Below are 13,134 nucleotides of genomic sequence, written 5' to 3'. Positions count from 1 at the left end.
AGATGAAAAGTAAAAACGCATTACCTTATAGCTCTCGTGTGGTTTAGTCCCCTTGTAGGAACGAAGACATGCGGGTTGTATTGAAAAAGTTGTATTGAAGATCTAGGGCAACAGCTAACCAGCCTGCCATAGGGCATTTAATGCCCCTATGGAGGCTGGTTCACCATACATGGCCATGGGCAGCCATAGGAAGATTTGACCGCTGTCGTGCAATTCTCCGATATTTTGGTGCCCCACCATTGCCTTGCTGGCGCTCGCCATGCTGGCACATATTCAAAATGAATTTGTCACCCGCTCGCGCCAATATGCCCAGCGTTCAACCATCCTGGCCCTTTTCTCTCGCCCACGCGAATCCTCTTTGCTCCCGGACCTCACCTGCAATGCTACGCTTGTGCGCTCATCTGGAAGCCTCACAGGACCTGCTCGTCTCCTCACCTGCAACTAGCACAGTGTTCAAATCCCCTGGCTCAGCCTACGGTCATGTAGGTTTTGGTGAGTTGCCATCCGGCTCCTTGCGCGCCTTGCTCTGCAGGAGTAAACACATATCTAACGCTTTCGTTTTAATCAATGGAAGAGAATTGATGTTTACAGAAACTGGCAAATGTATTCTTTAACCTATTTTAATCTGTTTAAATGACAATTCGAACAATGTATATTTTAGAATCTGCAATTTTATGAATAACCGGATTCTGACCCAGTGGGGACGATTTTATTAGCCCTTAGATCACGCCCTCACAAGCCACAGCTCAACGTGTACTATATAGCACGACCTCTGATCTTAATCTCATATATTTATACCTCTCGCCCTGCATAAATCCACCGGTATGGGAAATAGGGGATTGTGGCTCCTAACTGAGGCACTCTCGTGGGTATCTAATGAAAGTTTGAATTCCCTCCGATTCCATTCTCTTCCACGAAGTAAACCTTCAAGGCAACATCTCCCTTGATGTGCGAGAAAATGCCCCTCTTTTCCAGTGGTAAATGTTGCACAACTGCTTCTTCCTCTCTGACAACGCTACTTCCATAAATCCTGACTCTTCCCATGAAATTATTGGTGTGAGCTGATTTATTATCATGATATACATGTACATCTATTGTCTCAAAGGAAAAATTAGAAGGATCTGGGACAGTGAATAAGAAATTTTCATTCCATACTGGAGTTGGATCTTTGTCTTTAGTAACAATGCGAAACCTCTGGTGGGCAAATTCAACCTCAATATAAGCACTTGATGAACCGTGCCTATCCTTGGGCATCAAATTGTGGGCACTAATAACCTCCACCACTAACTTGAGCTTACTCATTTTTCTCTTTTTTTACCTCTGAAAAACACAGCAGTATGGTGAACCCCCTTCCTCTTGGGTGAAACTCTAAAGTAATAAGCCTCGCTCAAAGCAAAATTGAAATAAATTTGCCTCTACAGGCCAAATTGATAAGTTTGACTTAATAAAACAAAATATCAAAGTGCTCCTCTCTGATAGATATATTTATAAAACTTATATGCCTCGATAATCCAAGATTCCAAAGTGATATGGTTTACTTCATACCCAAATGCAATAATTAGCAGCAACACTCTCCTTAACGGACTCAAAGCTCCACTAACCTTGTAAACCCACAAACCTGTAAATTATGGGGAAAATTTGGGATGTCAGCAAGGAAATCAAGACTTACTTGAGAAACAAAACTCAATTATTATACTGCACTAAAACAAAATAGCATCTGTTTGCTTAAGAAAGAAAAAATCAACCTTTATAGACATTATTGAACTCGACCAACCCCCTTTAATCATTTTCCCAAAGACCATAGCAGAGGAAAATAGTTTAACACAATGTTTAAAACCCAACGGAAGGACACCATAGAAGGATAAGATACCAACACCTTATGATACAAGACATATTTAGATTGCATATACCCAGTGTTTTATGCCATAACAATAATAGTTTTCTGATTTATAGGAAAGCAAATAACCATTACTGGTCAAATCACATGTTGGTCATATTCAAATCCATAGTAGAGGCATATGGAGTAGTTGGAACAATTCCAAGGCCTTTAGGCTGAAGCTAACAACAATAAGTGATTGCATAGTCACTTGCTACATCTAGTTCTGTGAAATAAAGATGAGATTATCTCAATGCACATCAATTGTTTTGGATCATATAATTTATCCAACATCACAAACAAGCTGAGAAAACTACTGGTAAGAAATACAAACAAAAGAATAGGAAACATAACCTCTCCCTTTAACATATCTCTGTTATTACATAAGAAACAACAAGTATTGCACTGGCCAAAAACTCAATTTTAGAGACAAATTATTAAAACTGGTTTCCATCAACAGATCTATGCATTCTCTTCCTTTCTCAGATGATGTAATCTCAACAACTATTAATCTTCCTTGATTCTCCCAGACAATCGAAAGTCTATGAAAGGCGGACCAACAGTTATATGACACTTCCAATTCATAAAAATTACGCAGACCACCAGTACTTGCTACTAATCTCTCTAATGTGACAGGGACATAAATGTGTTAGTATAGGAATTTTTCAAGAATCCAAATGATTCAACAGATGAGACAATCCAATTAATGTTATCTGTTATATACGAGTACTTGAACCAATTGATTTTTAATCTGGAAACTATAAGTGAAAAAAGCTTCTCTATTTAAAGGCAGAATACTAAATAGTTTGTGGTCATGAGAAATAATCGAGAATTAGGGGTTCTAGGATTACAAACTACAATTACCCTGACTTCTCCATTCTCCAATTGTTGTTCCATAATAAAAGCCTTCACCTTGTTGGTCTTTTACTTGAGACACACTTCAACAAAATGACCACAACTCTCTGAATAGTATGTAGTCAAAAGCACTTCACTATTGAAGGCAGAACACTCCATTGTCATGAGAACAAATTGAGATTTAGAGGTGGTAGGATTTACAAACTAAAATCACTCCCACTTCTATGTTTTCTAATTGTTGTTCCATGATGAAAGTCTTCATACAAGAGGATCAGTTGTCCAAGCTTCTCTATTTGAAGGCAGAATACTAAATTAAGATTTAAGAACAGCATATCCAAGCTTCTCTATTTGAAGGCAGAATACTAAATTAAGATTTAAGAACAGCATATCCAAGCTTCTCTATTTGAAGGCAGAATACTAAATTAAGATTTAAGAACAACATATCCAAGCTTCTCTATTTGAAGGCAGAATACTAAATAGTCTGTGGTCATGAGAAATAATTGAGAATTAGCAGTGCTAGGATTACAAACAACAATTACCCTGACCTCTCCATTCTCCAATTGTTGTTCCATAATAAAAGCCTTCACCTTGTTGGTCTTTTACTTGAGACACACTTCAACAAAATGACCACAACTCTCTGAATAGTATTTAGTCAAAAGCACTTATGAGATTGAAGGCAGAACAATCCATTGTTCTGAGAACAAATTGAGATTCAGGTTAGTTATTTGTTGCCCAGACATAATACTCTTCTGAGGGTGAAATTTTAACCCTGATTTGTTTTAGTTTGAGGGCAATTAGAACTCTTTCTTAATCTGATTTGTTTTAATTTGCAATATAAAATCTTGATTATATAATAATAGAAAATTACAAAGAAGTTGGTTGGGGAGGCTGATTATATTCCTTGAAACATACCCTTCGACCTGTAAACATGGGTTCGGTTAGCTCGCCAAATCTTTAGATATTCTGAATAATATGAAACAGAGGGTCTTCTAGCACAAACATGGTTGGCTTCCGTCATTTAACGAGAATCTAGGTCCCAAACACTGCAGCATACCGTTTGTCAAGAGTCTGTCTTTAAACATATCCACAAACCCCCTTCTTGGATTTTGATGAAGCAGTTTCTCACTTCAGCATTCATGTTCCCAGGCACGCATTGGAGGAGCCAACTCAGGGTTTCATTTCAGTTGCTTCTGCATGACCCTCCACCTTTGATTTCTATCAAAGAATACAGCTAATTTCCCATTGCCAGTTGGAAATCATTTGCAAAAATTGCCTGGCAGATTTTGAAAAACTGGTTGTTAGGAATGCACTGCATACATTTTTTAATATCCTGCACTTCACTTTTCTGTAGTTCCTTCTTTTCTTGGCGCAGATGAAACAACATTTAACCATCAAAATCATGCCCTTTTAAATCCCCTACACTTCCACTCTCTGTAAGGTAAGTTATTGTATGAGACAGATTCTTCTCAAAACTGAAAGAGGGTCAACAGCTTATGTCCTTTGTACTCAACAAGCAACATCCTTATCCTTCTCTACCTATTCTTTGATGAATATATCCTAAAATAATGATATAGTGAAATGATGAAGGCCCAACTGCTGATATCCTTATTATTGTTATGTCCTTTGTCTTTTCACTCAGAATCAACAATGCCTATCAAGTATACATATAACCCTACTGTTGTAAGATAATGATAAGACTTTGTCTGGCGAACAATGTGTTACTAAATTTCTTCTTTGTTAGAAGACTGAATTAATGCTTCTGGATGATTGGTTACTTTCCCACTCACAGATGCTTCAGGCTTGTATATGACAATCCCTAGCTATAGCTATCGTCTTGATTATGCCAGTTCATCACTTTCTTCTTTGCTACAAGACTGAATTAATGCTTCTGGATGATTGGTTACTTTCCCACTCACAGATGCTTCAGGGTTGTATATGACAATCCCTAGCTATAGCTATCGTCTTGATTATGCCAGTCCGTGATGAACTGCATCAGGATGTAAGCTTAATGCAATTCACACATTCAACACTGCCTTTTGACTTACCGACACATTGGACTACACAGACATGCCATTAATGATTATTTGAAGCTTCAATGATTTGTACATGAGAACTTGACATTTCTTAACATACTTGTGCCATATTATTTCTTCAAATTGAACTCACTTTCAAGGACCGAATTCCCAAACCAGAAATACTGATCTTATCATTGTCATAAGTATATGCCAGATTCGAATCTAGTTCATTACACAGGGATCCATTCTTGATTGAAATGATTGTTGTAGAAGTTATTGTGATTAGACCACTGATAAATGTGCAAACTTCCATGTCCAGTCTTCAACAAAATTAGGACAAAGACTCCGAGCCAATCTGAAGAATGAGATTGAAACATTCAATTATAGTTGTTTCACTCTTGAACTTGCACAGGTCGACTTAATTCTCCTTGATGTGAATTCTAGACATCATGGCAAAGGAGAGTGTTGCAATCACAATTTCACTACTGCAATTAGACTCAAAATCTTCGTTGTCATGCAATTAGGCTTAGGCACTGCAATTTGGATCATATTAAAATCATGGACAGAATGGCAATAGCAATCATCATTCCTTGTCGTTGTCAAAATTAGGGCATACAACTTCTAAAGAAACCAAAGGCTTATAATGGGTCTTAATACCACAATCTGTGTTCTTAAATTCAAAACTGAGGACATGCCTTAATTGCAAGGCTGCAATACTTACTAACTTCTTCGCAGGGATAAGACAATACTTAGTCCATTTTAAGAGAGGGAGAAGATGAATTCACATAGGGACTTTCAATTGTCTGGGAGGCTCAAAGAAGATTAATAGTTGTTGAGATTATATCATCTTAAAGAGAATGCATATCTGTTGATGGCAACCAGTTTTAATAAATTGTCTCTAAAATTGAGTTTTTGGCTAGTTCAATACTTCTTGTTTCTCTGTAATAGCATAAATCTGTTAAAGGGAGAGGTTATGTTTCATATTTCTTTTTGTTTGTATTTCTTACCAGTAGTTTTCTCAGCTTGTTTGTGATGTTGGACAAATTATATGATCCAAAACAATTGATGTGCACTGAGATAATCTCAGCTTTATTTCACATAACTAGATGTAGCAAGTAACTATGCAGTCACTTATTGTTGTTAGCTTCAGCCTAAAGGCCCTGGAATTGTTCCAACTGCTCCATATGCCTCTACCATGGATTTGAATATGACCAACATGTGATTTGACCAGTAATGGTTACTTGCTTTCCTACAAATCAGAAAACTATTATTGTTATGGCATAAAACACTGGGTATATGCAATCTAAATATGTCCTGTATCATAAGGTGTTGGTATCTTATCCTTCTATGGTGTCCTTCTGTTGGGTTTTAAACATTGTGCTAAACTATTTTCCTCTGCTCTGCTCTTTGGGAAAATGATTAAAGGGGGTTGGTCGAGTTCAATAATGTCTATAAAGGTTGATTTTTTCTTTCTTAAGCAAACATATGCTATTTTGTTTTAGTGTAGTATAGTAATTGAGTTTTGTTTCTCATGTAAGTCTTGATTTCCTTGCTGACATCACAAAACTGCCTCATAATTTACAGGTTTGTGAGTTTACAAGGCTAGTGGAGCTTTGAGTCCGTTAAGGAGAGTGCTGCTGCTAATTATTGCATTTGGGTATGAAGTAAACCATATCACTTTGGAATCTTGGATTATCAAGGCGGATAGGTTTTATAAATAGATCTATTAGAGAGGAGCACTTTGATATTTTGGTTTATTAAGTCAAACTTATCAATTTGGCCTGTAGAGGCAAATTTATTTCAATTTGGCTTTGAGCGAGGCTTATTACTTTAGAGTTTCACCCAACAGGAAGGGGGTTCACCATACTGTTGTGTTTTTCAGAGGTAAAAAAAGCGCAAAATGAGTAAGCTCAAGTTAGTAGTGGAGGTTATTAGTGCCCACAATTTGATGCCCAAGGATAAGCAGGGTTCATCAAGTGCTTATATTGAGGTTGAATTTGCCCACCAGAGGTTTCGCACTGTTACTAAAGACAAAGATCTAAGTCCAGTCTGGAATGAAAAGTTCTCATTCACTGTCCCAAATCCTTCTAATTTTTCCTTTGAGACAATAGATGTACATGTATATCATGAGAATAAGTCAACTCACACCAGAACTTCATGGGAAGAGCCTGTATTTATGGAAGTAGCGTTGTCAGAGAGGAAGAAGCAGTTGTGCAACATTTCCCACTGGAAAAGAGGGGCATTTTCTCGCACATCAAGGGAGATGTTGCCTTGAAGGTTTACTTCGTGGAAGAGAATGGACTCGGAGGGAATTCAAACTGTCATTTAAACAGATTAAAATAGGTTAAAGAATACATTTGCCAGTTTATGTAACATCAATTCTCTTCCATTGATTAAAATGAAAGCGTTAGATATGTGTTTACTCCTGCAGAGCAAGGCGCGCAAGGAGCTGGATGGCAACTCACCAAAGCCTACGTGACAGCAGGCTGAGCCAAGGGATTTGAACGCTGCGCTAGTTGCAGGTAGCGTTGCAGGTGAGGAGACGAGCGGGTCCTGTGAGGGTTCCAGACGAGCACACAGGCGTAGCGTTGCAGGTGAGGTCCGGGAGCAAAGAGGATTCGCGCGGGCGAGAGAAAAGGGCCAAGATGGTTGAACGATGGGCATATTGGGGCGAGCGGGTGACAAATTCGTTTTGAATATGTGCCAGCATGGCGGACGCCAGCAGGGCAACGGTGGGGCACCAAAATCTCGGAGAATTGCACGGCAGCGGTCAAATCTTCCTATGGCTGCCCATGGTCATGTATGGTGAACCAGCCTCCATAGGGGCATTAAATGCCCTATGGCAGGCTGGTTAGCTCTTGCCGAAGATCTAGAGGGGTATCGTTAATGAAGCCTCGGCCTTCTCATCCCACCCTTCTTGCAACCACCTCTCGTACTTACCAAGTTGAAATGAAAACGTTAGATGAATCTAAACATCGTGGCTGGGGTTAGTGTTGTTACCTTTCAAGATGGGGCTAAGGCCCTTAGCTGGGAAACTAGAACTGACAAAATTGATTGGTTATTCAGTGCTTAGAAGAAAATCTATCAACAATTATTAATGTCTTTGGTGGAGTTATAATGAATGATCAGGGTGGTGGAATAATCTTATTTGACGGACATGCCTCATCTGGTGTACATCATCTATCAATATCCAAACACAATATTGAAAGCTTAACACATCAATTACCTATGACCTGGGACAAGAAATTGGTACGTGTATGCAACAATGCAACTCGGGTTAATAGCAGATTGAGGAGCCTTGAACTAAAGGAAGCTGTTCAGTTCACAGTAACACACTGCCATTATCCAATCATAGGAACCAGGAAGACGGATCTAGCATGGTGGTCTAGTGACCGTTTTGAACAAGCACATATTTAAAATATTCTTTAACAATAATTCTCTTTCGTTTTGCATAGGCACTATACTCAATTATTTTTTCTACCGATGAAGACAATTGATATCCCTGAAGAGCTGTTGGCACATAAGGAAAATTTGCCATGATATTTAATTGTTTGATAGGTATCACACGGCCTTGATATAAAATTTCTATGAAGTTACTCCATTCAATGCAAAATTTCAAAGTTGTTTGGCAGTACCGTAAATTCCGAAAACTGTGTACTGCTTAAATTTAGATCAGGCTGATTCAATTCTGCCTTCTTCAATTTTTTGTTAAGATAGGTCAAACTAAAAATGCCGAAAACGAGACATTGACGCTTCTGGTGATGGTTAGTGTGAGATGAATGTAGTTTTCCCTTCTCTTCCTGACCTCGTTGCAGTGGATGGTTCCCAAGAGATTAATTGTATTCTGGGCCATTCACACAGAAAGGTAGGTCATAGTTTTCAATCCACACTTCACAACAAAATAATCAAGAAGAAATATGTAACTAAAAAGGAGCACCCAAAAATTTGGCATTCAAATAAAATTTATCTTCAAATTTCATGGGAGGGGTGGTTTTATCTTCCAATCTCATCGGAGAGTTTACGGCGGGAGTTAAATGCGAGAGATTAAAACCGTTTTATGTCGCATCCATGCTTGACCAAAGTCACATGGTTTTGGTGGCTTGAACAAAGTCACATGATTTTGGTGACAACATCTTCTAGCTGGGCACATCATTTTTCCATCCAACATGTGAATTGATATACATTTTAGATACTCTTATACAACATTAAAGGGCAATCAGCTCTTCTAGTTGGGCACATCATTTTTCCATCCAACATGTAACCTGATATACTGATATACATTTTGGATACTCTTACACAACATTAAAGGGAAATCAACTCTCTTACCAGGTCTGTAGTCTTAAGATGCTCTATTTGCCTTCCTATTTACAGAAAAACACACTTCAGTAAAATCACTCTAGTTCTAAGATGGAGAATTAGACTTTCATTGTTGTAAGTGGATCGCAATTGCCCACTAGCAGTCACTACTGCAATATCCCTGATGCCATAGGTGCTCGTGATTACTTAAAACCAAAAACCCAGGCCTGTAGGCCCCTGTGTTCTCTGTTCCGACGATGACCATCCAATTTGTAAGGCTCCTTGGAGCATATTAGCAAGTTTAATTGCAATGTTTTCCATCAACACGTAACATTCAGGTGGCAAAACATACAATAAATAATTCCCTTCTCTATACAGATGGACATTCAACTGTAACAACTCAATTTAAAAGCTAAATATGTCACTTTTTCTGATAGCCATTTGTATTTTTACGAGTATTGAAGTAGAATATTTATCTTCTTTGGGAAGACTTATTTTTTCAAAAAAGCTCAAAGGGTGCCCTTATTACAGAAAGGACAAAGTAGGTTTAATGTAATGTCAGTATCCATGGGACTATCTGGATTCCAAAGAGCAAAAATACATTTTCATATAATCACCAACCTGACTGCAATGTAGGAGAACATAGATATCTCCGCCACTATCCACCCAAAAATAGAGAAATGTCCTAATTTATGTTTTTCTACTCAAAAAAAAGTTCAATCAATATCAAACCAGGTACAGGAAACCTACATCTTGCAATACCAGACCCCAATAGATGGAATGCATTTTCTTTCCGAGAATGACAACGTACAAAAGCTACTTAGCATTTTTTAGACTCCTCGAAAGTAATAAAACTCATAAATAAACACCACAATATAATTTTAAAAACAAAATCAATGATGCCCATAAAGATGTGTGCTTTTCAGAAAATAATGACGTCAAAGGTTGATCTTTGCAAAAACTTTCGTCATCAAGATAGACTGATGATTGTAGTTAATATGCAAAGATAACCAGTATATAAAATTATAATCAAATAACAGGCCACACTTTTATAAAATTGCATTTAGAAATAGACGCAATTTTATTTATATTCAACGGCAGTAAAAATGAAAATCACAAGCTGCATAATTTTAAAGACTTCAAATATACAGAACGATGTCAGTTGACCCAGTAGTCACAGATGACCCCAAAGCAAAGATCAGATTACAACATGATCCATAAACGATCCTTTCTGAAGCTGGTCGAAATAACCCGTATATGGATGTCCTTTCTCTGGTGGTTATGTATTTTAATCCACTCTAGCATGACAGGAAAACTAATGCACAAACCCTGGCATAATCTGGGCAAATATGACAGCCCATCGTAAAGTAACTCCTCACCGAGACAAAAATCTAATATCACACACTGATGCAACTGATATCAAGCAAAAATGTGTCCATGAATCTGTGATTCCAAATATTTTGATGCGAACAGCCCCACGCACTACCAAACATGCAAAGGCAAAAACTTTGGATTTTGAATGTTAAGTTTCCTTTCTACTAGCAAATTTAACAAATATGTCAAGTCCATGACAACTATCTGGGTTAAACTATTAGAACGCTTTGTATTGTAAATAATTGCCCTTTCAATATTTTAAACCTAATTATTCAGGAAATGGGCTAAACTTTGACCTTCAAATCTTCCGATGCCCCATTGCTACCAGGCATGGGGCGGTAGAACACACAAATGGTAGGAGTTGGGATGACCGTGGGTGCAATCTCGGGGAAATTTGGGCAGAATGGCTGCAGCAGCTCTTCAACTGCTTTAAAATTGAATATTAACATAATCAGAAAAAAGTTAACTGAACAACAGTTTGATAAAAGATAAAATATGATTCATTTGACCCACAGTAAATCATAAGCAAGTCAGACTGTGTTGTGAAACAATTACTCGAAAATAGACAGTAATCCTCTAAACGAATATATAATTGCCATAAACTTTGACAAGCGGACAAACGGGATGTGGGTACGTGTTTATGTGGTATGAAAAACTGTGATTAATCCTAGCATTCCAGATACCGATAAACAAATACGCTACATCTTCGTCAACATAAAAAACCGGACAAAACCCATGTCCTACAAAAATGAAGGGCCAAAGCATTAAATACCCTCACAATCACAACACTAAAAAGAAAATAATAGTCTACATACTGCTGCGCAGCAAAATTTTCTGGAGATATTATCACATCAATCTTCCTCTTCAATAATCTTGGTACCCAGTCCACTGAGCCCTTCCGGAGGCACCTCAGCCACCGTTACAATCGAATAAAGCTCCTCCTTGGCATCTTCTTCGTCGTTGCGCTTCCTGGAGATTCGAACCCTCATCCTCCTGGGCACACTCCTGATGCCCCTGCTCCATACAGCCTTATTAAGCTTCACATCCAGCCTCACATCGGTGGTTCCCATAGCCTTCTGGGCAAATTTCCTGATCTCCTTAACGGCCTTTGGAGCCATTTTCTTAAACGTGCTGCAGATGAAAAATTCTGCGAATAAATTCCTATGAACACTTGAAAACTACTCAAAACTAGACCCTGAACTTGAAAAAATTGTGTATGCAAAATAGTTTTCCAGATGCATATGGGAAATTTTATGGGAAAAATCCAAATCGTCAACAGATCAAACGAGAAAAACATAATATGCGATGTCATACACAAAGAAAGATGATTTTAGAAGCTTCAGAGTTTCACGTACCAGCCATGGAGGCGCCTGTGAAGATTGATGGTGTACTCCCTTGTTACCACCTCGTCCCTGCGGGTCTTGCCCTTCTCAACCATCCTGCCCCTCCGTTGCGAGACTGCTCTCAGCTCCTCTACAAAACCCTAAAATTTACTTTGTATACACTTTTGCGGCATAGAGTTTGTACTTATACTTACCTTGTGGTATGCCATTGTCATGATATTAATAATATTTATATTAAAATAGTAATTTAACATTTACATGAATTTTAATATAAAAATGTAATGTGTAATAAAGATTTAATTATAGCGTCCCGAGTATGTTTAAATGAATTTTAATATAGAAATGTAATGTGTAATAAAGATTTAATTATAGGTCTGGAGTATGTTTACATGAATTTTAATATAAAAATGTAATGTGAAATAAAGATTTAATTATAGGGTCTGTCTGTTTTAAAAGTGTTTTTGTTTGGTTAAAAAATTGTCTTTTCTGGATAAAAATGTAATGTGTAATAAAAATTTAATTATAAGCTTTTGAGTATGTTTTAAAAGTGTTTTTGTTTGGTTAAAAAATTGTCTTTTTCGGATGTAAGGAAACAGGTAATGCCCAAAGCTCAAAGGCATAGGAGTGAAACCCCGCCCATTACGAATCACCAACGAGTTATTCCAAGTGGCATGGTTTTTCTTGAATAACGGTGATGATTCAGGGTGCATTCGCGAATAGCAGCCCGTTGTTGGTTTGACAACTCAGCGATCATAGATTTTCCCACCGTATTAAAATATATATATGTGTGTGTGTGTAAACACCCCTATCTCATCTATCAAGCATGAAAAAAAATCATTTAAACACTTATCTATATCCAAAGTTAAGATGGATTTGGTCTTAATAATATTTTTTATATTTATACAAATTTCATATTTTTTTTTAAGTAATTTTTACTTTCCTCTATCATTTTGCTTTTCATTGCCATTATAAGTGGTTATTAACAAGTAACATGGTAAATTCATGATCATATTAAGTAAAAGGGAAAACATATACATGGATTTAGAGATGCAAGGAAATTATTATTCAAAACTTCATCCATTGATTTAGAGGATGCCACAAGAATATGAGAGCTTTTTTTTATTTGGACCATAAAATGAGATTGATTAAAAGAAAAATTAAGGAATGATTATCGACATGATAAGGGTTGATTGATGTTATAAAATACTTAAAGATTTAAGAGACCATTTTCAAAAGAGAAAAAGCACTTATGAAGTTTCATGTATCAAAAATGATGTTAAGGATATTAACGTTCTTGCACACCATTGACAAAGCTACATACACAAAAGCTTTCATTGTGTCTCAGGCTTCTATGAGGAGGAAAAAGCTACTGCTT

The 13,134-nt window shown here is 37.3% G+C and overlaps 1 protein-coding gene across 1 annotated transcript; it reads right to left on the bottom strand.

Annotated features, from left to right (window-relative positions):
* Positions 1 to 10,978: 10,978 nt before the first annotated feature.
* LOC149146429 (large ribosomal subunit protein eL31) lies at positions 10,979 to 11,929 on the bottom strand. Its single transcript, XM_089448179.1, has 2 exons — positions 11,772 to 11,929; positions 10,979 to 11,547 (listed from the first exon to the last, which is right to left on the bottom strand). The coding sequence occupies exons 1-2, from the start codon at positions 11,852 to 11,854 to the stop codon at positions 11,268 to 11,270; spliced, it is 363 nt and encodes a 120-aa protein (XP_089304305.1). The 5' UTR covers positions 11,855 to 11,929; the 3' UTR covers positions 10,979 to 11,267.
* Positions 11,930 to 13,134: the final 1,205 nt, after the last annotated feature.

Source organism: Pinus tabuliformis, chromosome X, assembly GCF_031772625.1.
Source record: "Pinus tabuliformis cultivar Carrire ecotype Pingquan chromosome X, CPIR1, whole genome shotgun sequence".
Taxonomy (NCBI): domain Eukaryota; kingdom Viridiplantae; phylum Streptophyta; class Pinopsida; order Pinales; family Pinaceae; genus Pinus; species Pinus tabuliformis.
This window is presented reverse-complemented; position numbering and strand designations above follow the sequence as displayed.